This window comes from Oncorhynchus keta, chromosome 34 (genome assembly GCF_023373465.1).
Source record: "Oncorhynchus keta strain PuntledgeMale-10-30-2019 chromosome 34, Oket_V2, whole genome shotgun sequence".
Taxonomy (NCBI): domain Eukaryota; kingdom Metazoa; phylum Chordata; class Actinopteri; order Salmoniformes; family Salmonidae; genus Oncorhynchus; species Oncorhynchus keta.
In genome coordinates, this window is record NC_068454.1 from 69,383,090 (window position 1) to 69,409,338 (window position 26,249).

General features: G+C 43.8%; 1 protein-coding gene across 1 annotated transcript in view; it reads right to left on the bottom strand.

Moving 5' to 3' along the window:
• Positions 1–26,249, bottom strand: part of LOC118371074 (t-SNARE domain-containing protein 1) — a 138,155-nt gene that overhangs the window by 18,907 nt on the left and 92,999 nt on the right. The window contains exon 11 of the mRNA XM_052494581.1: positions 26,199–26,249. This exon is cut by the window's right edge and continues 59 nt beyond it. Within this exon, the coding sequence (XP_052350541.1) occupies positions 26,213–26,249 (37 nt within the window). The 3' untranslated portion in view covers positions 26,199–26,212. The remainder of the gene's footprint in view (positions 1–26,198) is intronic.

Sequence of the window (26,249 nt, forward strand, 5' to 3'; positions counted from 1 at the left end):
ATGTATACCCCTCATCTGCACAACATTGAAAGCTCTCTCACAACCCCTGCTCACAGAAATACATTGGTTCTGGGATATGCAACCATTTCCTTTCTCACTCAACGCCACACTTTCCCAAACACCAAAGAAAACACACACCACACCATCCATCCACACATTCTGTTTACTGTGTTGTTATCTCCACCATGTTGAATCAGTTCCAATGAGTTATATTTGAAGATAGATTGAAAAGCTATATTTTGTTGTTGTATTATTACAATCCATAACAGGGCTAGAGTTGTGTGTTTCATTATTTGCCTCCTCTATGAGAACTTTGTCATTTTTAGAATAGTCGTGGGTAGTTTTTGTGTCTCTGAACAACTGGCTATCAATATACAGTTTATCGACTACGAGACCTACCTTTCAATCTATTTTCCTTGAAAATTGGATACAGAACGTTATGCTGTTCTGCGATTTCCTTTGAAAACAGATCATTCATGCCTAGTTTCATGCCAGCAAGTCTTTTACCCAGGCTTTGAACCATTATTTTATCTTTAAATAAAGCACATTTTGCAACGATTGGGCGTTCATACCTCTGCCCTCTCTGTCCGAAGCGGTGTACACATTCAAGTTGGATTGTATCAGCAGCTTCCCGTGGGATCTGAAGAGCTGTAACGAGGAACTCTCTAACTACAGATTCAGGAACTTCTCCTTCTTTTTCTTGGATCCCTGTAAGTACCAGATTCTCTCTCATGGATCTTGTCTGTATGTCCAGTAAGGCTTCTCTCAGAACGCTGTTCTCCTTTTTAAGTTCATTAACTTTGGTTTCACTCTTATTGACTGTTCCTTTTAGCTTGTTTGTGTCTTTCTCCAATGTCGCAGCTTTTTCATCCCTCATCAATGACTCCACCGTAAGTGTATGTAAATTGACCACTTCAACTCGACATTTCTTATTGGCATTTAATAAACACATTTCCTGCTATTGTACTACACTTTATATGACTGGAGACATTTTTTAACATGATCAAAAATGACTGGGTAGCCTACTCTGCTGAGACTGACCAACAGATCAATAAAAACTACATTGCCTGATCCATATAGTTGGCCTACGAAAGGGAATACACAAATACAAATGACGTCCGTCTAACCTGGAGAAGGAAATGATTGTCCAAAAATGTACAAAAGTGGCACTGACCCAATGATACAGACAGTGAATTTGCACACTCAACCTGAGATATGGCCGATGATCTCCACTGGTGCCAATAAGATAGGCTACTTACTGTTCGCTCAATTATTAAGTTGAGCATTTTGATAACTAAAAGACAGATTGGAGTCTTTTCATTGTCATCTCTTTACAATAGACATTTGCTTTCCAAAATGTTTTTTAAAGATTGTATTTTTTATATTGCGATATACCTAGCTAAGGGTCGATCTCTCTGCTTTCACTGACAGTCGCAACTGAACAATCATCTATTTGGTATTTGCCGCTCGCGCTGCCCGAATTGTGGGCCCTTCCGACTGTAGACTATGGCATTTAAAACAAATGTTTGTTTAAGAAGCGAATGATCTTCTGTGGCTAATCATGCTTTCTGGTGTAGTAGCCTATTTTGAATTATTTAATTGATTTCTGTATAAAGAGGAGTAAGCTAATTAGGCTATATAATTTTGGCAATTTAATTCAATATACTTTAGGGAAAGCTTCCCTTTGCCTGATGGACGCTTTAAATGCGGCATAAACACAACCAGTCATTATGTTTTCATCTGATTGTCAAACAGTCACTTAAAAAAAGCTCCTGTAGGCTACCTGCGCACATTCATCCGCTCAGAAAACAATCCCAGCATCCAAACCCCAACAGCACACTGTTCACCCACATTTTCATGAATTGAAAGTGACATCAGTTACAAAACACCTATGTGAATTGTAATGACATTCGGGCGAGTGTCATTAGTCTTACACTTGTAGCCTGAATTGATGCCTCCACTGTTGTTGTCTCTGCTTCTCATCTACTCCTTGTCCATGTGTCTCAGCCACTCATCTCTGCCTTGTCCATGTGTCTCAGCCACTCATCTACGCCTTGTCCATGTGTCTCAGCCACTCATCTACGCCTTGTCCATGTGTCTCAGCCACTCATCTACGCCTTGTCCATGTGTCTCAGCCACTCATCTACGCCTTGTCCATGTGTCTCAGCCACTCATCTACGCCTTGTCCATGTGTCTCAGCCACTCATCTCTGCCTTGTCCATGTGTCTCAGCCACTCATCTCTGCCTTGTCCATGTGTCTCAGCCACTCATCTACGCCTTGTCCATGTGTCTCAGCCACTCATCTACGCCTTGTCCATGTGTCTCAGCCACTCATCTACGCCTTGTCCATGTGTCTCAGCCACTCATCTCTGCCTTGTCCATGTGTCTCAGCCACTCATCTACGCCTTGTCCATGTGTCTCAGCCACTCATCTACGCCTTGTCCATGTGTCTCAGCCACTCATCTCTGCCTTGTCCATGTGTCTCAGCCACTCATCTACGCCTTGTCCATGTGTCTCAGCCACTCATCTCTGCCTTGTCCATGTGTCTCAGCCACTCATCTACGCCTTGTCCATGTGTCTCAGCCACTCATCTCTGCCTTGTCCATGTGTCTCAGCCACTCATCTACGCCTTGTCCATGTGTCTCAGCCACTCATCTACGCCTTGTCCATGTGTCTCAGCCACTCATCTACGCCTTGTCCATGTGTCTCAGCCACTCATCTCTGCCTTGTCCATGTGTCTCAGTCACTCATCTACGCCTTGTCCATGTGTCTCAGCCACTCATCTCTGCCTTGTCCATGTGTCTCAGCCACTCATCTACGCCTTGTCCATGTGTCTCAGCCACTCATCTATGCCTTGTCCATGTGTCTCAGCCACTCATCTACGCCTTGTCCATGTGTCTCAGCCACTCATCTACGCCTTGTCCATGAGTCTCAGCCACTCATCTACGCCTTGTCCATGTGTCTCAGCCACTCATCTCTGCCTTGTCCATGTGTCTCAGCCACTCATCTACGCCTTGTCCATGTGTCTCAGCCACTCATCTACGCCTTGTCCATGTGTCTCAGCCACTCATCTCTGCCTTGTCCATGTGTCTCAGCCACTCATCTCTGCCTTGTCCATGTGTCTCAGCCACTCATCTACGCCTTGTCCATGTGTCTCAGCCACTCATCTCTGCCTTGTTCATGTGTCTCAGCCACTCATCTACGCCTTGTCCATGTGTCTCAGCCACTCATCTACGCCTTGTCCATGTGTCTCAGCCACTCATCTACGCCTTGTCCATGTGTCTCAGCCACTCATCTATGCCTTGTCCATGTGTCTCAGCCACTCATCTACGCCTTGTCCATGTGTCTCAGTCACTCATCTACGCCTTGTCCATGTGTCTCAGCCACTCATCTATGCCTTGTCCATGTGTCTCAGCCACTCATCTACGCCTTGTCCATGTGTCTTAGCCACTCATCTATGCCTTGTCCATGTGTCTCAGCCACTCATCTACGCCTTGTCCATGTGTCTCAGCCACTCATCTCTGCCTTGTCCATGTGTCTCAGCCACTCATCTACGCCTTGTCCATGTGTCTCAGCCACTCATCTACGCCTTGTCCATGTGTCTCAGCCACTCATCTACGCCTTGTCCATGTGTCTCAGCCACTCATCTACGCCTTGTCCATGTGTCTCAGCCACTCATCTACGCCTTGTCCATGTGTCTCAGCCACTCATCTATGCCTTGTCCATGTGTCTCAACCACTCATCTACGCCTTGTCCATGTGTCTCAGCCACTCATCTACGCCTTGTCCATGTGTCTCAGCCACTCATCTACGCCTTGTTCATGTGTCTCAGCCACTCATCTACGCCTTGTCCATGTGTCTCAGCCACTCATCTACGCCTTGTCCATGTGTCTCAGCCACTCATCTACGCCTTGTCCATGTGTCTCAGCCACTCATCTATGCCTTGTCCATGTGTCTCAGCCACTCATCTACGCCTTGTCCATGTGTCTCAGCCACTCATCTACGCCTTGTCCATGTGTCTCAGCCACTCATCTCCGCCTTGTCCATGTGTCTCAGCCACTCATCTACGCCTTGGCAAAATGTAAGTTTTCTCATCGAACAACAACACAGTTTGGAGTATATACCACCCAGTTTCAAGTCAATTTGCTCATGTATAACATGGCTGACCTGCAGTAATGTTAAAAAATGTGTAATAGTCTATAGTTTTTTGGCATATTGTGCTAACTGTGATAGGCTCACGTTTGACTATTACATAGTACCCCTACTATTTATTTTGCTGGGCTGTAGTACCGGACCGTACCGGCTTACTTTCACCCCTGAGTATAATTGTTTAAAGCAATATGACAATTTATATTTTTATCAAATTCAAGTGTTCTTTTGAGATTGAATACATGGAATAAATGAATGTGAAATGTTTATTTCAGAATCTATACATATTCCATATTTTAGAGTACAGGAGGTATGTATAATTCTAAAAAGGGCCTAAAATTGCCACTTTAATCATGATTTTCTCCCGAACATGTTTTGTTACAAATGTAAAACATATCAATCTTCCCTCCTCTCTATGACGTTTCCACGTGGGAATTGCCAGAACAATCAGAGATACCAAAAATATTTCTGGGCCTTCCGGGTGTGGAATTGCAAACATGTAAAACATTTCTTTCTGGTTCAATGTTTTGTTTGAAAACTGTAGGTTCATGTGTCATCTTTCCTATCGGAGGGTGTCATTAAGTAATACTTTTCCACCTGTCTGAACATAAGGGTTCTGTCAGCGATTGGGTGCAGAGTGAAAGCGGAGTCAGGCTCAGGACACAGGTATTTTTAATTTATTTAAATTTTACCTTTATTTAACTAGGCAAGTCAGTTAAGAACAGTTCTTATTTTCAATGACAGCCAAAGAACAGTGGATTAACTGCCTGTTCAGGGGCAGAACAGCAGATTTTACCTTGTCAGCTCGGGGGTTTGAACTTGCAACCTTCCGGTTAATAGACCAACACTCTAGCCACTGGGCTACCCTGCCGCCCCTAGAGTAATCCATCTGAGTTTACTCTGAGAATAAAGCAAAATTCCAAGTAGGAACATGCAACACAACACAACTCTAACACAAACACAAACATAACCACTAACGACATGAACAATCACGGACAGGTGTGTGTGTAATCAAACAAAACAAAAAGAAACAGAAACATGGATCGGTGGTGACTAGAAAGCCGGTGACGTCGACTGTCGAACACCACCCGAACAAGGAGAAGGGCCGACTTCGGGGGAAGTCGTGACAGGTTCTCTATTAATGGTAATATTCAAATGACATAATAACTCCCCACTTCAGAGTACTTCTACCATTCTGAGTGATAAGACCTTTTATAAGTCACTATTTTATAAATATTATATAAAAGATATATATTCAAAAAGATCTTGTCTCATCTTTGCAATGTCTAGTTGTTGCTGGATCCCTGTTCTGTGTTGTCAACTTAGCTTTTTAAATCATTTGAATAAGCCTCTTTCAGTACGAGCCTGTCTGCAGTGTTTCATTATAGTGAGGAAAGCAGCTTTGGATGCTAAATTTAACATGGATCTGCTGCATTAATTCTCTAATATTTATCAGAAGAAAAAAGTGCTTGAAATGTGGCTTCATCCGTGTTAGAAATTCAGCAAGAAAGCTGTGTGAACACATAAGTTATAAACAAGCTTTGACACCTCGTTTGATCCCTGAATCTCCCATATTTCAGATTATGATTCTCAATATTTGTATGGTATTGAAATACACATTTCTCTTGCAGCACAGCTCAGAAATGCCTTAAAATTGTGGAAAATATTTCAATATTCTGTCAACGCAAATTCTGCATACTAAAAAGACCAACTATTGGTATTGTGAACCATAGAACCATAGAACACATTCAAGATGACAGTGATAATTTGTGAATCAGCGTTAACTAAATAAAAGCTGCATTACGAACATTCAACAAGTTACAAAAACATATCACAGTAACACACTGTTCCCTTGAGAAAGCAAAAACATATCACAGTAACACACTGTTCCCTTGAGAAAGCAAAAACATATCACAGTAACACACTGTTCCCTTGAGAAAGCAAAAACATATCACAGTAACACACTGTTCCCTTGAGAAAGCAAAAACATATCACAGTAACACACTGTTCCCTTGAGAAAGCAAAAACATATCACAGTAACACACTGTTCCCTTGAGAAAGCAAAAACATATCACAGTAACACACTGTTCCCTTGAGAAAGCAAAGACATATCACAGTAACACACTGTTCCCTTGAGAAAGCAAAGACATATCACAGTAACACACTGTTCCCTTGAGAAAGCAAAAACATATCACAGTAACACACTGTTCCCTTGAGAAAGCAAAGACATATCACAGTAACACACTGTTCCCTTGAGAAAGCAAAAACATATCACAGTAACACACTGTTCCCTTGAGAAAGCAAAAACATATCACAGTAACACACTGTTCCCTTGAGAAAGCAAAAACATATCACAGTAACACACTGTTCCCTTGAGAAAGCAAAAACATATCACAGTAACACACTGTTCCCTTGAGAAAGCAAAGACATATCACAGTAACACACTGTTCCCTTGAGAAAGCAAAGACATATCACAGTAACACACTGTTCCCTTGAGAAAGCAAAAACATATCACAGTAACACACTGTTCCCTTGAGAAAGCAAAAACATATCACAGTAACACACTGTTCCCTTGAGAAAGCAAAAACATATCACAGTAACACACTGTTCCCTTGAGAAAGCAAAAACATATCACAGTAACACACTGTTCCCTTGAGAAAGCAAAAACATATCACAGTAACACACTGTTCCCTTGAGAAAGCAAAAACATATCACAGTAACACACTGTTCCCTTGAGAAAGCAAAAACATATCACAGTAACACACTGTTCCCTTGAGAAAGCAAAAACATATCACAGTAACACACTGTTCCCTTGAGAAAGCAAAGACATATCACAGTAACACACTGTTCCCTTGAGAAAGCAAAGACATATCACAGTAACACACTGTTCCCTTGAGAAAGCAAAAACATATCACAGTAACACACTGTTCCCTTGAGAAAGCAAAAACATATCACAGTAACACACTGTTCCCTTGAGAAAGCAAAAACATATCACAGTAACACACTGTTCCCTTGAGAAAGCAAAAACATATCACAGTAACACACTGTTCCCTTGAGAAAGCAAAAACATATCACAGTAACACACTGTTCCCTTGAGAAAGCAAAAACATATCACAGTAACACACTGTTCCCTTGAGAAAGCAAAAACATATCACAGTAACACACTGTTCCCTCGAGAAAGCAAAAACATATCACAGTAACACACTGTTCCCTCGAGAAAGCAAAGACATATCACAGTAACACACTGTTCCCTTGAGAAAGCAAAAACATATCACAGTAACACACTGTTCCCTTGAGAAAGCAAAAACATATCACAGTAACACACTGTTCCCTTGAGAAAGCAAAAACATATCACAGTAACACACTGTTTCCTTGAGAAAGCAAAGAGATACATCAAATCACATTGGTCAGCTGCACAGTTCCTCCTCTCTTATCTCCACTGACTAGACTAGACTCATTTTGACTGAATTTATTTAACCAGGTAGGCTAGTTGAGAACAAGTTCTCATTTGCAACTGCGACCTGGCCAAGAAAAAGCATAGCAGTGTGAACAGACAACAACACAGAGTTTCACATGGAGTAAACAATAAACAAGTCAATAACATAGTAGAAAAAAATAATCTATATACATTGTGTGCAAAAGGCATGAGGAGGTAGGCAATAAATAGACCATAGGAGTGAATAATTACAATTTAGCAGATTAACACAGGAGTGATAAATGATCAGATGATCATGTGCAGGTAGAGATACTGGTGTGCAAAAGAGCAGAAAAGTAAATAAAATAAAAAACAGTATGGGGATGAGGTAGGTAAATTGGGTGGGCTATATACCGATGGACTATGTACAGCTGCAGCGATCGGTTTGCTGCTCAGATAGCAGATGTTTAAAGTTGGTGAGGGAGATAAAAGTCTCCAACTTCAGAGATTTTTGCAATTTGTTCCAGTCACAGGCAGCAGAGAACTGGAAGGAAAGGTGGCCAAATGAGGTTTTGGCTTTAGGGATGATCAGTGAGATACACCTGCTGGAGCGCGTGCTACGGGTGGGTGTTGCCACCGTGACCAGTAAAATGAGATAAGGTGGAGCTTTACCTAGCATAGACTTGTAGATGACCTGGAGCCAGTGGATCTGGCGACGAACATGTAGCCAGCCGACTAGAGCATACAGGTCGCAGTGGTGGGTGGTATAAGGTGCTTTAGTAACAAAACGGATGGCACTGTGATCAACTGCATCAAGTTTGCTGAGTAGAGTATTGGAAGCTATTTTGTAGATGACATCGCCAAAGTCGAGGATCGGTAGGATAGTCAGTTTTACTAGGGTAAGTTTTGCGACGTGAGTGAAGGAGGCTTTGTTGCGAAATAGAAAGCCGACTCTAGATTTGATTTTTGATTGGAGATGTTTGATTTGAGTCTTGAAGGAGAGGTTGCAGTCTCGCCAGACACCTAGGTACTTATAGATGTCCACATATTCTAGGTCGGAACCATCCAGGGTGGTGATGCTAGTCGGGCGTGCGGGTGCAGGCAGCGAACGGTTGAAAAGCATGCATTTGGTTTTACTAGCGTTTAAGAGCAGTTGGAGTCCACGGAAGGAGTGTTGTATGGCATTGAAGCTCGTTTGGAGGTTAGATAGCACAGTGTCCAAGGAAGGGCCAGAAGTATACAGAATGGTGTCGTCTGCATGTAGGTGGATCAGGGAATCGCCCGCAGCAAGAGCAACATCATTGATATATACAGAGAAAAGAGTCGGCCCAAGAATTGAACCCTGTGAATAAGGAAGTGTGTGTGAAAACAGTGAAGCTAGCTATGTCACCCACCCTTTAACCTGTTCCTGAGGCAACAACGACAGCTAGCTAGAGGAAGTCACAGTCTGTCTGGTACTTTCATATCACAGTATTTCACTAGTGCTGTCTGGGACACGAACGGTATGGACTGGGGGTATGGGTTCTCACAGCCTCACCTAAGTCTTAAAATACATGACTAAAATCAGCTTCTTCTGACCCAAACAGGACGACTTTACAACAATCCTTGCAACATAACCAAACATCCCATGTATTTCTTGCACAAACTTGACCCTGATTTACAGCTATCTGGCTGTCCCTTACCTTTTGTCAGGTATAAAGACTATGGGACACATTTAGTCCAGAGTGTGTCGAGGGCTCTCTTTTTACCTATGTGGCATAATTAGCATCTGAGGGATATTTACTTTATGTTCTGTCTTGGTGACACAATGTTTTAAGAGTCAGAGTGTCATGCCCTGATCTGTTTCACCTGTCCTTGTGATTGTCTCCACCCCCTTCCAGGTGTTGCCCATCTTCCCCATTATCCGCTGTTTATTTATACCTGTGTTTTCTGTTTGTCGGTTGCCCGTTCTTCTTGTTTGTCAAGCTTACCAGCGTTCGTCCTGTCAGCTCCTGTCTTTTCCCAGCCTGTCTTTTTCTCTTCCTCCTGGTTTTTGACCTTTGCCTGACCCTGTACCTGCCCGCCTGACCACTCTGCCCATCCCTGAGCCTGCTTGAGCCTGTCCTGACTCTGTACCTGCCCGCCTGACCACTCTGCCCATCCCTGAGCCTGCCTGAGCCTGTCCTGACCCTTTACCTGCCCGCTTGACCACTCTGCCCGTCCCTGAGCCTGTCCTGACCCTGTACCTGCCCGCCCGACCACTCTGCCCATCCCTGAGCCTGTCCTGACCCTGTACCTGCCCGCCTGACCACTCTGCCCATCCCTGAGCCTGTCCTGACCCTGTACCTGCCCGCCTGACCACTCTGCCCGTCCCTGACCTCTCTTGCCCGTCCCTGAGCCTGCCTGTCCTGACCCTGTACCTGCCCGCCCAACCACTCTGCCCGTCCCTGAGCCTGTCCTGACCCTGTACCTGCCCGCCCGACCACTCTGCCCGTCCCTGAGCCTGTCCTGACCCTGTACCTGCCTGCCCGACCACTCTGCCCATCCCTGAGCCTGTCCTGACCCTGTACCTGCCCGCCTGACCACTCTGCCCATCCCTGAGCATGTACTGACCCTGTACCTGCCCGCCTGACCACTCTGCCCGTCCCTGAGCCTGTCCTGACCCTGTACCTGCCCGCCTGACCACTCTGCCCATCCCTGAGTCTGTCCTGACCCTGTACCTGCCCGCCTGACTACTCTGCTTGTCCCTGAGCCTGTCCTGACCCTGTACCTGCCCGCCTGACCACTCTGCCCATCTCTGAGCCTGTCCTGACCCTGTACCTGCCCGCCTGACCACTCTGCCCGTCCCTGAGCCTGTCCTGACCCTGTACCTGCCCGACTGACTACTCTGCTCGTCCCTGAGCCTGTCCTGACCCTGTACCTGCCCGCCTGACCACTCTGCCCATCCCTGAGCCTGTCCTGAACCTGTACCTGCCCGCCTAACCACTCTGCCCATCCCTGAGCCTGTCCTGACCCTGTACCTGCCCGCCTGAACACTCTGCCCGTCCCTGAGCCTGTCCTGACCCTGTACCTGCCCGCCTGACTACTCTGCTTGTCCCCGAGCCTGTCCTGACCCTGTACCTGCCCGCCTGACCACTCTGCCCATCCCTGAGCCTGTCCTGACCCTGTACCTGCCCGCCTGACCACTCTGCCCATCCCTGAGCCTGTCCTGACCCTGTACCTGCCCGCCTGAACACTCTGCCCGTCCCTGAGCCTGTCCTGACCCTGTACCTGCCCGCCTGACTACTCTGCTTGTCCCTGAGCCTGTCCTGACCCTGTACCTGCCCGCCTGACCACTCTGCCCATCCCTGAGCCTGTCCTGACCCTGTACCTGCCCGCCTGACCACTCTGCCCGTCCCTGAGCCTGTCCTGACCCTGTACCTGCCTGCCTGACCACTCTGCCCATCCCTGAGTCTGTCCTGACCCTGTACCTGCCCGCCTGACTACTCTGCTTGTCCCTGAGCCTGTACTGACCCTGTACCTGCCCGCCTGACCACTCTGCCCATCCCTGAGCCTGTCCTGACCCTGTACCTGCCCGCCTGAACACTCTGCCCGTCCCTGAGCCTGTCCTGACCCTGTACCTGCCCGCCTGACTACTCTGCTTGTCCCTGAGCCTGTCCTGACCCTGTACCTGCCCGCCTGACCACTCTGCCCATCCCTGAGCCTGTCCTGACCCTGTACCTGCCCGCCTGACCACTCTGCCCGTCCCTGAGCCTGTCCTGACCCTGTACCTGCCCGCCTGACCACTCTGCCCATCCCTGAGTCTGTCCTGACCCTGTACCTGCCCGCCTGACTACTCTGCTTGTCCCTGAGCCTGTACTGACCCTGTACCTGCCCGCCTGACCACTCTGCCCATCCCTGAGCCTGTCCTGACCCTGTACCTGCCCGCCTGACCACTCTGCCCGTCCCTGAGCCTGTCCTGACCCTGTACCTGCCCGACTGACTACTCTGCTCGTCCCTGAGCCTGTCCTGACCCTGTACCTGCCCGCCTGACCACTCTGCCCATCCCTGAGCCTGTCCTGACCCTGTACCTGCCCGCCTAACCACTCTGCCCGTCCCTGAGCCTGTCCTGACCCTGTACCTGCCCGTCTGACTACTCTGCTTGTCCCTGAGCCTGTCCTGACCCTGTACCTGCCCGGCTGACCACTCTGCCCATCCCTGAGTCTGTCCTGACCCTGTACCTGCCTGCCTGACCACTCTGCCCATCCCTGAGTCTGTCCTGACCCTGTACCTGCCCACCTGACCACTCTGCCCATCCCTGAGTCTGTCCTGACCCTGTACATGCCCGCCTGACCACTCTGCCCATCCCTGAGCCTGCATGTCCTGACCCTGTCCACCTGACCACTCTGCCCATCCCTGAGTCTGTCCTGACCCTGTACCTGCCCGCCTGACCACTCTGCCCATCCCTGAGTCTGCCTGTCCTGACCCTGTCCTTGCTCCACTTCTGGATTATCGTCCCCTGCCTGCCTGTCGTTTGTCTGCCCCTGTGGTTAGATTAAACATTGTTACTTCAACAGTCTGCACTTGGGTCTTACCTTGATTCCTGATACAGAGAGACACTGGCTTTGTTCCAATATCCACACTACTATACCAGTCAATGTGAAGAATCATTGTAGTGGCAAGTAGCTGCAAGTCAATAGACATGTTGGAAACATCTTACTGACAGTCTACTCATAGTTTAAATCAAGTGTTACCTGAGGATCAGATGTGGATGAATGCTGGTACTATACTCCTGCATTAATGAAGCGCTATTAAATTGAGCGGTCACCTTCTCCCAGCCTACCCAAATGATCCACTTAAAGCTAGGGGTCCGGGCCTTGTAGGCCTCTTCAATTTTGCCTCCCTCCAACACAAATAGCCTGAGTTTACTTTATAATTGCCTATGCCAATAACAAATGCAGCTGTTCAGCCTGACTGCATCTGGTGCAGAATGAAAGAATCAAGGAAGGGAGGACAAGTTTAAAGGCATCCGGAAGTTTAGACAGAGAGGACAGTAAATACCCAAAGGCAGATATAAAGGTGTCTTCTCTCTCCTCTCGCAAAATGGAAATAATGAATATCTGAAGTTATTAATGGAAAAATATGTTGGAGAATTCGGAAGGACTAATGTGTCTACATTTGAAATGGCACCCTTTTGGGGGACTAATGTGTCTACATTTGAAATGGCACCCTTTTGGGGGACTAATGTGTCTACATTTGAAATGGCACCCTTTTGGGGGACTAATGTGTCTACATTTGAAATGGCACCCTTTTGGGGGACTAATGTGTCTACATTTGAAATGGCACCCTTTTTGGGGGACTAATGTGTCTACATTTGAAATGGCACCCTTTTGGGGGACTAATTTGTGGACTAAAACAGAAATGGGGTGCAATTGGGCATGAAACCTATGTTCTCCTTTGGGTGAGGGTAGCCCATGTGGAGGGAAATGCACATGTACAAGATCTATAAGATAAATAGAAAACACATGTGATCAGTGTTGCTGTTTGATAGAGGGAATCTACTTCCTTACTGAAGGCTTGGGCACTGATCCCAAACCAGTAGAAAACCCCACTGAGCTGTGTCCCAGTAGGGGACCTCAGATCTGTTAAGCCTACAGGTGGAGTGACCACAACCACATGCCAACCAAACAGGCACAGAACTGTATGAGGACGAATCGGCTGATAAAAACACCACTAGGTTTGTGTGTATGTACCTGTGTGTATATGTGTGTGTCATTGTGTACATTGTAGCTCTCATCAGGAAGAAAATACTCATACATATACATAATACATAATTACTTAAAAATCATACAATGTGATTTTCTGGATTTTTGTTTTAGATTCCGTCTCTCACAGTTGAAATGTACCTATGATAAAAAATGACAGACCTCTACATGCTTTGTAAGTAGGAAAACCTGCAAAATCGGCAGTGTATCAAATACTTGTTCTCTCCACTGTATATAGTAAAAAAGGAAAAACTGTCAGGGAGAAATCACTCAAATACAGTAAATGGACGTGAACAGATGGCTTGGCTGTGCATGTGAAAAAACTTGAAAAATGAGGAGCCGGTAGAGGACAGTGAGAATGTATCAGCTAAACTCACCGAAATAGCTGAATGTACACCAAACAACCAAAGATAAAACGTCTCAGATGATCAGTGACAATTACATGTCAGAAATGATAAGGGATTATTATCAGTGTTGGCAAATTGTAATTTAAATCAACCACTTTCAAAAGATTTGGAACTTTGCCGATGGCACAACATACAAAGCTTTTGATCAGGATTAATAAATAAATAAATATGATCATGCTTGTGACAAATTATATTTACTGTGGATATGTAGTCTAGCTAATGCATAACATAAAAATAAAAATAAAATCTGAATCCCTCTGACATACACTACCTTTCAAAAGTTTGGGGTCACTTAGAAATGTTCTTGTTTATGAAAGAAAAGCAAATTGATCAGAAATACAGTCTAGACATTGTTTATGTTGAAAATTATATTTATTTTTAATGGAATGTCTACACAGGCGTACAGAGACCCATTATCAGCAACCATCACTCCTGTGTTCCAATGGCACGTTGTGTTAGCTCATCCAAGTTTATAATTTTAAAAGGCTAATTGATCATTAGAAAACCCTTTTGCAATTGTTAGCACAGCTGGAAACTGTTGTCTGATTAAAGAAGCAAAAAAACTGGCCTTCTTTAGACTAGTTGAGTATCTGGAGCATCAGCATTTGTGGGTTCGATTACAGGCTCAAAATGTCCAGAAACAAAGACTTTCTTACGAAACTCATCAGACTATTCTTGTTCTGAGAAATGAAGGCTATTCCATGTAAGAAATTGCCAAGAAACTGAAGATCTCGTACACTGCTGTGCACTATTCCCTTCACAGAACAGCGCAAACTGACCCTAACCAGAATAGGAAGAGGAGTGGGAGGCCCCGGTGCACAACTGAGCAAGAAGACAAGTACATTAGAGTGTCTAGTTTGAGAATCAGATATCTCGCAAGTCCTCAACTGGCAGCTTCATTAAATAGTACCCGCAAAACACCAGTCTCAACGTCAACAGTGAGACGACGACTCCGGCATGCTGGCCTTCTAGGCAGAGTTCCTCTGTCCAGTGTCTGTGTTCATCTGCTCATCTTAATCTTTTATTTTTATTGGCCAGTCTGAGATATGGCTTTGCAACTCTTGTTACGTTCCCCAGTTTCTGTGTTGTGGTTTTGTATGTGTGTGTTTCAGGATGGCTTCCTGGAATCCCCCAAGCAGCTGATTGGTTGACTACATGGCAAATTGGAGCTGACCCCGCCCTCTCGTCAGAGGACGCAGCTGTCTTCAATTACAGACTCTTTCTGAAGCAATATAAGCCAGTGTTCTGATGCTCAGAAGAGAGATGACGGTGATATCCTGTGTTGGTTGTTGTTAGGAGAGCGATGATTAGTGTGTCCTGTGTGTCAATAGGACGCAGTGGTTTGATTATTGAAATTATTTTTGTTATTCTGTTGTTGTTCCCAGGGGGGAAGGGGAAGACACCTAGGGAGTGCTTAGGCAAGAGGCCCACGGGCATACATATACCCGTAGTATATACACTGTCTAGGCACACTAGGTAAGACCTGGGTGAACCACCCCCTGTATTTTGGTTAGTGCACCAGGTGATGCTAGTTAGGTAAGTAGTTTGTAGGCAGGTAAGGTAGGAGGGGGGGCTTTGACATTTCATTTCTTTGCTTTGGTTCCGTCCAGCCCCTTTTCCACAAAATTACCGTGTGATGGAATAAATTCCTAGTAAATGGAAAATTCTCTGCCTTTTGTCATCCTTACTCGCACCTACAGTCCCCATACTTCTTTCACTCCATGGGGAGTTGAGTTGTAGCATAGTGTTGTGTTCCCTCTTCCTAGAGGCGTTCGTAACGAGAAGGCCAGCATCCTGGAATCGCCTCTTCACTGTTGACTTTGAGATTGGTGTTTTGCGGGTACTTTTTAATGAAGCTGCCAGTTGAGGACTTGTGAGGTATCTCTTTCTCAAACTAGATACTCTAATGTACTTTTTCCACATTTTTTTGTGTTACAGCCTGCATTTAAAACCAATTAAATGTGTGTTTTGTGTCACTGGCCTTCACACAATACCGCATAATGTCAAAGGGGAATTATGTTTTTTGAAATGTGTACAAATTAATGAAAATGAAAAATGTAAACGTCTTAAGTCAATAAGTATTCAACCCCTTTGTTATGGCAAGCCTAAATAAGTTCAAGTGCTTAACAAGTTACATAATAAGTTGCATGGATTCACTCTGTGTGCAATAAAAGTGTTTAACATGATTTTTGATTGATTTTCTCATCTCTGTACCCAACACATAAATATCTGTAAGGTCCCTCAGTCAAGCAGTGCATTTCAAACAGGTTCAACCACAAAGACCAGGGAGGTTTCCAATGTCTCGCAATAAAGTGCACCTATTGGTAGATTGATAAAAGAAACAAAAAACAGACACTGAGTATCCTTTTGAGCATTGTGAATTTATTCATTAGACTTTGGACAGTGTGTCAATACACACAGTCACTACAAAGATACAGCCATCCTTCCTAACTCAGTTGCCTGAGAGGAAAGAAAACGCTAAGGGATTTCACCATGAGGCCAATGGTGACTTTAAAAACAGTTACAGAGTTTAACGGCTGTGATAGGAGAAAACTGAGGATGGATCAACAACATTGTACTTACTCCACCATAATTTTAAAAAAGGAAGTCTCTACAGAATAAATATTCCAAAACATGCATGCTATTTGCAACAAGGCGATAACGTAATATTGCAAAAAATGTGTCAAAGCACATTAAGACTTTTTATCCTGAATACAAAGTGTTTTGCTTTGGGCAAATCCAATATTACTGGGTACCACTCTCCATCATTTTGAGCATAGTCTGCATTATGTTATGGGTATGCTTGTAATTGTTAAGGACTGTTTTTTCCAGAATGGAGCTAAGCGCATGCAAAATCCTAGAGGAAAACCTGGTTTAGTCTGATTTCCACCAGACATGAATTCACCTCTCAGCAGGAGAATAACCTAAACACAAGGCCAAATCTACACTGGGGTTGCTCACCAAGAAGACAGTGAATGCTCCTGACTGGCCGAGTTACAGTTTTGAAATAAATCTGCTTTGAAATCTATGTGAAGACTTGGTTTTCTAGCAATGATCAACATCCAATTTGACCAAACTTGAAACATTTTTTCAAAGAACAATGGGCAAAGCTCTTAGAGACTTACCCCAAAAGACTTACATCTATAATCGCTGCCAAAGGTGATTCTAACATATTGACTAAGGGGTGTGAATACTTAATAAATTAGATATTTTCAATAACTGTAAAAATAACTGTAAAAATATCTAAACAGGTTTTCACTTTGTCATTATGGGTTATAGTGTATAGATGTTTTTGATTAAAAAACATCTATTGAATCCATTTTGAATTCAGGCTGTTACACAACAAAATGTGAAGTAAATACTTTTTGAAGGCACTGTATGTGTGAAGATGTGCTATGTGTTTTGAGGGAGCTCCAGGATGTGCTTGTAATCTCTCTGATTGTGTTTGTGTAAACTGGAGATTCTCTATGATCAGACAGCACTGTGTCCCTGGCCCCCCGCTTTACTTGTTCTTCCGGTGTGTGTGTGTGTGCATATGTGTGTGTGTGTGTGTGTGTGTTCGTACAACGCTACCTGACTACTGATCAATGCACTGCAGTAGAGAGTCTCCCATGAGTGTCCATTCACAATATTCCCTGTTTGAAGCCAGTTAAGAGGAGAGTCCCATCAAATCAACCATTCCAATATAGTGTCGTATTTGTACAGTGGTGTAATATGATGATGAAATACTTTTTTTTTAGCAACAATAGCAACCGTTACTAGAAAGGAATAGAATTGTCAATTTTTAGAGCACATGTGCTAATGCGTCATTATCAGACAATGTTGACTACAAATTTTATGCACACCACACTGATTAGTGGCCCTTCACATGCAAAATGTATTGCGGGGACCTGCACCACTATGTGGTCTGTATAATATTAGATACAGTGTCTTGCGAAAGTATTCACCCTCCCTTGGCATTTTTTTGCCTTACAACCTGGAAATAAAATTGATTTTTTGGGGGGTTTGTATCATTTGATTTACACAACATGCCTACCACTAGCCACTGGGATTTTTGTCCATTCTTCAAGGCAATACTGCTCCAGCTCCTTCAAGTTGGATGGGTTCCGCTTGTATACAGCAATCTTTAAGTCATACCACAGATTCTCAATTGGATTGAGGTCTGGGCTTTGACTAGGCCATTCCAAGACATTTAGATGTTTGGTGGCTGACTAAATACTTTGCAAATAAATTCATAAAAAATCCTACAATGTGATTTTCTGAAATTTTTTCTCATTTTGTCTGTCATAGTTGAAGTGTACCTATGATGAAAATGACAGGCCTCTCTCGTCTTTTTAAGTGGGAGAACTTGCACAATTGATGGCTAAGTACTTTTTTGCTCGACTGTATTTACTGAGATCATGTGACTGATCATGTGACACTTAGATTGCACACAGGTGGACTTTATTTAACTAATTATGTGACTTTTGAAGGTAATTGGTTGCACCAGATCTTATTTAGGGGCTTCATAGCAAAGGGGGTGTCTCACCACTTTTCCGTTTTTTATATTTTAGAATTGTTTGAAACAAGTTGTTTTTTTCATTTCACGTCACCAATTTGGACTATTTCGTGTATGTCAATGACATGAAATCCAAATAAAAATCAATTTAAATTACCGCTTGTAATGCAACAAAATTGGTAGAACACCAATACTTTGGCAAGGCACTGTAAATAGGTGAAATCCATTACGTAAATAGGGCCCCGTGTGAATAGAATCCCATTTACTGTACTAATATCGAGATGCATCATTTTTTATTTTTTTATTTCACCTTTATTTAACCAGGTAGGCTAGTTGAGAACAAGTTCTCATTTGCAACTGCGACCTGGCCAAGATAAAGCATAGCAGTGTGAACAGACAACACAGAGTTACACATGGAGTAAACAATTAACAAGTCAATAACACAGTAGAAAAAAAAGGGGAGTCTATATACAATGTGTGCAAAAGGCACGAGGAGGTAGGCGAATAATTACAATATTGCAGATTAACACTGGAGTGATAAATGATCAGATGATCATGTACAGGTAAAGATATTGGTGTGCAAAAGAGCAGAAAAGTAAATAAATAAAAACTGTGGGGATGAGGTAGGTGAAAATGGGTGGGCTATTTACCAATAGATTATGTACAGCTGCAGCGATCAGTTAGCTGCTCAGATAGCTGATGTTTGAAGTTGGTGAGGGAGATAAAAGTCTCCAACTTCAGCGATTTTTGCAATTCGTTCCAGTCACAGGCAGCAGAGTACTGGAACGAAAGGCGGCCGAATGAGGTGTTGGCTTTAGGGATGATCAGTGAGATACACCTGCTGGAGCGCGTGCTACGGATGGGTGTTGCCATCGTGACCAGTGAACTGAGATAAGATAATAATATAACCAACCGTCAGTTAAACTGTTAGGATACAGACTGGACAGGCACATTTCTAGTGTCCATGGTCACTGCTTGATTAGACGAAACCCCTTGAAGCCTCTTTTAGCACCCCTGATTTCAGCGACCATTCCTCCCCATACACACAAATACCTTGTGTAATCACCATGCACATGGTGCTAACATGCACATTGAAAAATGTCACTTCCCAAATGAGTCTGTAAACAGGATGTGAAGGCGGTGCCGGCAATATCATTTGCAGAAATAAGTGTCAGGGTGCAGTTATGGCGTTATTTAGTGCACCATAAAGAGCCAGGCTATTGATTCGAGAGCAGAAGCGGCTCCACAGTGATTTCTGTCATCGTCACTCTCATTAAACTGATCTATAGTGCTCGCTATTCTCCTCTCTGCCCATCTGCCTCTGTATCTCTTTCAGTGACTATATCCTCTATCCTTCTCAGTGTTTGTTCATACCAGTCCATATTAGAGGTCGACCGATTAGGATTCTTCAACGCCGATACCGATTATTGGAGGACCAAAAAAAAAACATTTTATTTGAAAGCTCAAATCAAATCAAAGTTTTTTTGTCACGTGCGCCGAATACAACAGCTGTAGACCTTACAGTGAAATGCTTACTTACAGGCTCTAACCAATAGTGCAAAAAGGGTATTAGGTGAACAATAGGTAAGTAAAGAAATAAAAGAACAGTAAAAAGACAGGCTATATAGCAGTAGCGAGGCAATATACAGTAGCGAGGCTATATACAGTAGCGAGGCTATATATAGTAGCGAGGCTACATACAGACACCGGTTAGTCAGGCTGATTGAAGTAGTATGTACATGTAGATATGGTTAAAGTGACTATGCATATATGATGATCAGAGAGTAGCTGTAGTGTAAAAGAGGGGGTGGTGGGTGGCGAGACACAATGCACATAGCCCGGTTAGCCAATGTGCGGGAGCACTGGTTGGTCGGCCCAATTGAGGTAGTATGTACATGAATGTATAGTTAAAGTGACTATGCATATATGATAAACAGAGAGTAGCAGCAGCGTAAAAAGATTCAAATAGTCCGGGTAGCCATCTGATTACCTGTACAGGAGTCTTATGGCCTGGGGGTAAAAACCATTGAGAAGCCATTTTGTCCTAGACTTGGCACTCCGGTACTGCTTGCCATGCGGTAGTAGAGAGAACAGTCTATAACTGGGGCGACTGGGGTCTTTGACCATTTTTAGGTCCTTCCTCTGACACCACCTGGTGTAGAGGTCCTGGATGGCAGTCAGCTTAGCTCCAGTGATGTACTGGGCCGTACGCATTACCCTCTGTAGTGCCTTGCGGTCAGAGGCCGAGCAATTGCCGTAACAGACAGTGATGCAACCATTCAGGATGTTCTCGATGTTACAGCTGTAGAACCTTGTGAGGATCTCAGGACAAATGCCAAATCTTTTTAGTTTCCTGAGGGGGAATAGGCTTTGTCGTGCCCTCTTCACGACTGTCTTGGTGTGTTTGGACCATTCTAGTTTGTTGTTGATGTGGACACCAAGGAACTTGAAGCTCACAACCTGCTGCACTAAAGCCCCGCCGATGAGAATGGGGACGTGCTCGGTCCTCCTTTTCCCGTAGTCCACAATCATCTCTTTAGTCTTGGTTACGTTGAGGGATAGGTTGTTATTCTGGCACCACACTGCCAGGTCTCTGACCTCCTCCCTAAAGTCTGTCTCTTCGTTGTCGGTGATCAGGCCTACCACTGTTGTGTCGTCTAGAAACTTAATGATGGTGTTGGAGTCGTGCCTGGCCACGCAGTCGTGGGTGAACAGGGAGTACAGGAGGGGACTGAGCACGCACCCCTGGGGAGCTCCAGTGTTGAGGATCAGCGAAGTCCAGGATCCAGTTGCAGAGGGAGGTGTTTAGTCCCAGGATCCTTAGCTTACTGATGAGCTTTGCGGGTACTATGGTGTTGAACACTGAGCTGTAGTCACTTCATGGCTACGGACGTGAGTGCTACGGGTCTGTAGTCATTTAGGCAGGTTGCCTTTGTGTTCTTGGGCACAGGGACTATGGTGGTCTGCTTTAAACATGTTGGTATTATAGACTCAATCAGAGACATGTTGAAAATGTCAGTGAAGACACCTGCCAGTTGGTCAGCACATACCCGGAGCACACGTCCTGGTAATCCATCTGGCCCTGCAGTCTTGTGTATGTTGACGTGTTTAAAGTTCTTATCACGTCGGCTACGGACAGCGTGATCACACAGTCATCAGCTCGCGGCTGTGCTTCCCTTTGTAGTCTGGTGGTTCCTTTTACTATGAGTCTTCAACATTCCCAGTTAAGAAGTTTTAGGTTGTAGTTATTACAGGAATTATAGGACTATTTCTCTCTGGAAAGTGCTGTTTGAATGAATGGTTACGAGCCTGCTGCTGCATACCACCGCACAGTGAGACTGCTTTAATAAATATCCAATCATAGACTTAATTATAATATGATAAACACACAGAAAAACGAGCCTTAGGTCATTAATAGGGTCAAATCCAGAAACTATAATTTCGAAAACAAAACATTTATTCTTTCAGTGAAATACGGAACCGTTCCGTATTTTAATGAACGGGCAGCAACCCCAAGTCTAAATATTGCTGTTACATTGCACAACCTTCAATGTTATGTCGTAATTAAGTAAAATTCTGAAAAATTAATTAGGGTCTTTGTTAGGAAGAAATGGTCCTCACACAGTTTGCAATGAGCTAGGCGGCCCAAACTGCTGCATATACCCTGACTCTGCTTGCACAGAACGCAAGAGTAGTGACACAATTTCCCTAGTTAAAAGAAATTCATGTTAGCAGGCAATGTTAACTAAATATGCAGGTTTTTAAAAAATGTACTTGTGTGTTGATTTTTAGAAAGGCATTGATGTTTATGGTTAGGTACACATTGATGCAATGAGAGTGCTTTTTCGCAAATGAGCTTGTTAAATCATCACCCGTTTGGCGAAGTAGGCTGTGATTCGATGATAAATTAACAGTCACCGCATTGATTATATGCAAGGCAGGACAAGCTAGATAAACTAGTAATATCATCAACCATGTGTAGTTAACAAGTGATTATGTTAAGATTGATAAGTTTAATGCTAGCTAGCAACTTACTTTGGCTCCTTGCTGCACTCGCGTAACAGGTGGTCAGCCTGCCACTCAGACTCCCTGTGGAGTGCAATGTAATTGGCCATAACCGGCGTCCAAAAATGCTGATTACCGATTGTTATGAAAACTTGAAATCGGCCCTAATTAATCGGCCATGCCGATCGACCTCTAGTCCATATAAGCCTGTCTCTCTCTATAGTGCTCGCTACTCTCCTCTCTGCCTTTATTCCTCTGTAACTCTCTGTGTCTATATCCTCTATACTCCTCAGTGTTTGTTCATACCTGTCCATATCAACTTGTCTCTGTCTATAGTGCTCGCTACTCTCCTCTATGCCTTTATTCCTCTGTAACTCTCTGTGTCTATATCCTCTATACTCCTCAGTGTTTGTGTCACGAATTCCACTGAAGGTGGCTCCCCTGCCTGTTCGGGCGGTGCTCGGCGGTCGTCGTCGCCGGTCTACTAGCCGCCACCGATCCCTTTTTCCTTTCCTGTTCGTTTGGTCTTATTAGTTGCACCTGTTCCTTTTTGTGTTTCTTGATTTTTGTCTATTTAAGCCTGTTAGGCCCGCCTAGGTTTGTGCGGCACATTCACGCAGATTAGCAGGGATCTGTTTTTTGCTCTTTTTCTGAGTCCTCTTTAGTGTCTTAAGTTTTCATAACTGTGACCTTAATTGCCTACCGTCTGTAAGCTGTTAGTGTCTTAACGACCGTTTTACAGGTGCATGTTCATTGATTGTTTATGGTTGATTGAACAAGCATGTGAAACAGTGTTTAAACCCTTTACAATGAAGATCTGTGAAGTTATTTGGATTTTTACGAATTATATTTGAAAGACAGGGTCCTGAAAAATTGACATTCTTTTTTTGCTCAGTTTATATCCTCTCTAACCCTCACTGTGTGTTCATAGTTCGTACCTGTCAATGTTTCCTCTCTCTATGACTATGTAATGCTGTGCCCTTCTGTCTGACTCTCTCTGTCTTTGTATCTCTGTCTTTCATTATGTTTCTGTATAACATACTATTGTCTACTCCAGCTAGAGTATATGTGGGAGTACTGAAAAGAGCTATACAAATGAAGTTATTATTATTAGCGTGTAGTATAGTGTAGTACCGGTACTTTCAACAGCATCAAGGAGAATGGAAGAAGGCCACAACAACCAACAACAATGGCAGCCAAACTGAATTTGTTGTTGGTACTCGGAACGCTTAATTCTGTTTAAACTCTGTTTGTTTATTTGGATCCTGTTTCTGGTACAAGAACTGGCAGACTATACCAGGCTTATAGCTGCGTCTGCTTTGGCAAGAACCCAGGCGGTTCTGCTAAGCCTGTCCTCTTCCTCTTCTATAGGGCTCAGTACACACACACACACACACACACACGCGCACGCACGCACACACACACACACAGACGCACACACGCACGCACGCACACACGCACACACACACACACACACAACAACTTGAGAAATTCCATCTCATCTGCTCCAAATGATTTGCTCCACAAACCTGCAGACCCACTAATCTGTGACCTGAGAGAATCAACGTGGGGAAGATAACTAGATAACACCTCCCAACAGGGCCTCAACCTCCCATTCAAGATGAATCAATTGGCTGTACAATACAGTGACTATGATTGTGTTTGCGTGTGGGTTGAGGTGTATTTGTGTATGTCAGACGAGGCCTGAATGTAATTCCATCAGTGGTAGATAAAGACGCCAGACTGTGGGTTCATGTAGATTGGTTACAATATCATTTCAGGAAAGTTGTGGTTTTCCATCAACATCAAATGACATTTCTGCATGTATCTGTTAATTATTGAATAGTGGCCAAAGTCTTCTACACTGATTCTATCCTCTGCTGAGTTGACGGTGAGGGTCTTTCTTTCTGTCACAAAACACAAAGGTTGGAAGAAATCTGTATATTTCCTGTAAAGGCAGAGAAACATTCTTCAACCTTTCACCCGAGCTACACAATGAGCTAACCAACCACACGAGACATCCAAGCTGTTAAATGCCAGTCTAATCACTTGAAGTACTGATTATGTAATAATAATAATAATAATAATATATGCCATTTAGCAGACGCTTTTATCCAAAGCGACTTACAGTCATGTGTGCATACATTCTACGTATGGGTGGTCCCGGGGATCGAACCCACTACCCTGGCGTTACAAGCGCCATGCTCTACCAACTGAGCTACAGAAGGACCACGTGAACATTGTGTACACTCTGTATACTGGAAGGATATGTGAACATTGGACACGCAGATACATGTGTGAAGCTACAAGTCAACGAAAATCATTACTTGTGGTTGGAATTCCATTTCCATTTCATTGTCCAAACTGAAGAAAACAAATGTCTGTAAAAAAGATCATGTGAAGGAGCAGCAATATACAATATATTAAGAACACCTGCTCTTTCCATGACAAAGACAGACCATTCATTTCATTTCATTCATTTCACTTGTTATATCCACTTCAATCAGTGTAGATGAAGGAGAGGAGACAGGTTAAAAACTGGATTTTCAAGCTTTGAGACAATTGATACATGGATTGTGTGTGTGTGCCATTCAGAGGATGAATGGGCAAGACAAACAATGTATGTGCCTTTGAACGGGGTATGGTAGTAGGTGTGAGGCGCACCGGTTTGTGTCAAGAACTGCACCGCTGCTGGGTTTTTCATGCTTAACAGTTTCCCATGTTTATCAAGAATGGTCCACCATCCGAAGGATACCCAGACAACTTGACACAACTGTGGGAAACATTGGAGTCAACATGGGTCAGCATCCCTGTGGAACGCTTTTCGGCACCATGCCCCAACGGATTGAGACGGTTCGTAGGGCAAAAGTGGGGTCCAACTAAATATTAGGAAGATGTTCCTAATGTTTTCTATACACAATGGCTTGCTCAGTGATAAACACACATTGAGCAAGAAATAGTCAAGTATTGGTTGCTTAACCAACATACCACACACAGGGAAACTGAAGTGGTATAAAAGCAAATACGGCAAGCTGCAAAAATAGTTGACTTTGCTGTCTTGTTGCTATGAACGTTGCTAGTCAATGTCAGTCACTTTCAGAGTGTGTCCTCTGACTAGGATTCCAATTATTGATCCAATTCAAGAAGGAAGCCTACCTGCACATTACTGGCTCTCCAATTGAAAAGCTGTGTTTTCGTAGAATCCCTATACAGAGTTGGCCCCAAATTCTTATCACAAAATAAAACTATTCAACATCCACTGAACGCATCCTTAAGGACAAGTTAGCCCTTTACAACCAAACCTCTTTTTATATAAATGGTATGCGGTCCAGACACTATTCTTTTAGTGATTTCACTTGTTTTTGATAAAGTTACCCCAACCAGCGGTTCAGTTCCTCATCCTGGTTTGCAGATATCAAATGTTCATTTGATTAGTCACCGGTGTTTCACCTCACAGTGAAATGCTTACTGACAAGCCCTTAACCAACAATGCAGTGTAAAAAAGCTGAATAAGAATAAGAAATAAAAGTAACAATGTTCATAATGACACAATTTCATGTGTACAACATCGAAAGACTTGCATCACTATACTGATAACTTTCCCGATTCTAAAAGGAATCATTTGGGTGTTTTTGGAGCAATTGTTGATGTTTTTCAGAGCCCAATACTGCACAATGAGGATGTGTAAGTGAATCGCTGGTTGGGGTAAGTTTCTCAAAAACAAGTGAAATCTGATATGATCAAAAAGTATCTGGAACCTTCTATAACATTCCATTTAGTTTAAAAAAAAAGCTCAATTCTCTTTTAACGGGTTGTGCCATATTCTCAGGATCTGCAGGGTCAGGCCTCTATGCAGATTACAATCAGAATAGAATGTCAATATAGCAATCAATATGGCAATACAGTACCTGTATAACAATATCAGTACTAAGTAAAGCTCTGATTTATGGGCTGCTGCTGGTTTATAAACACCAGTAGTGATGGAGGGGTTAGGAGGCTTACCTCTGGAGTTGGTTTCATTTTCTTGCTGACACAGCGATGATGATGATGAGG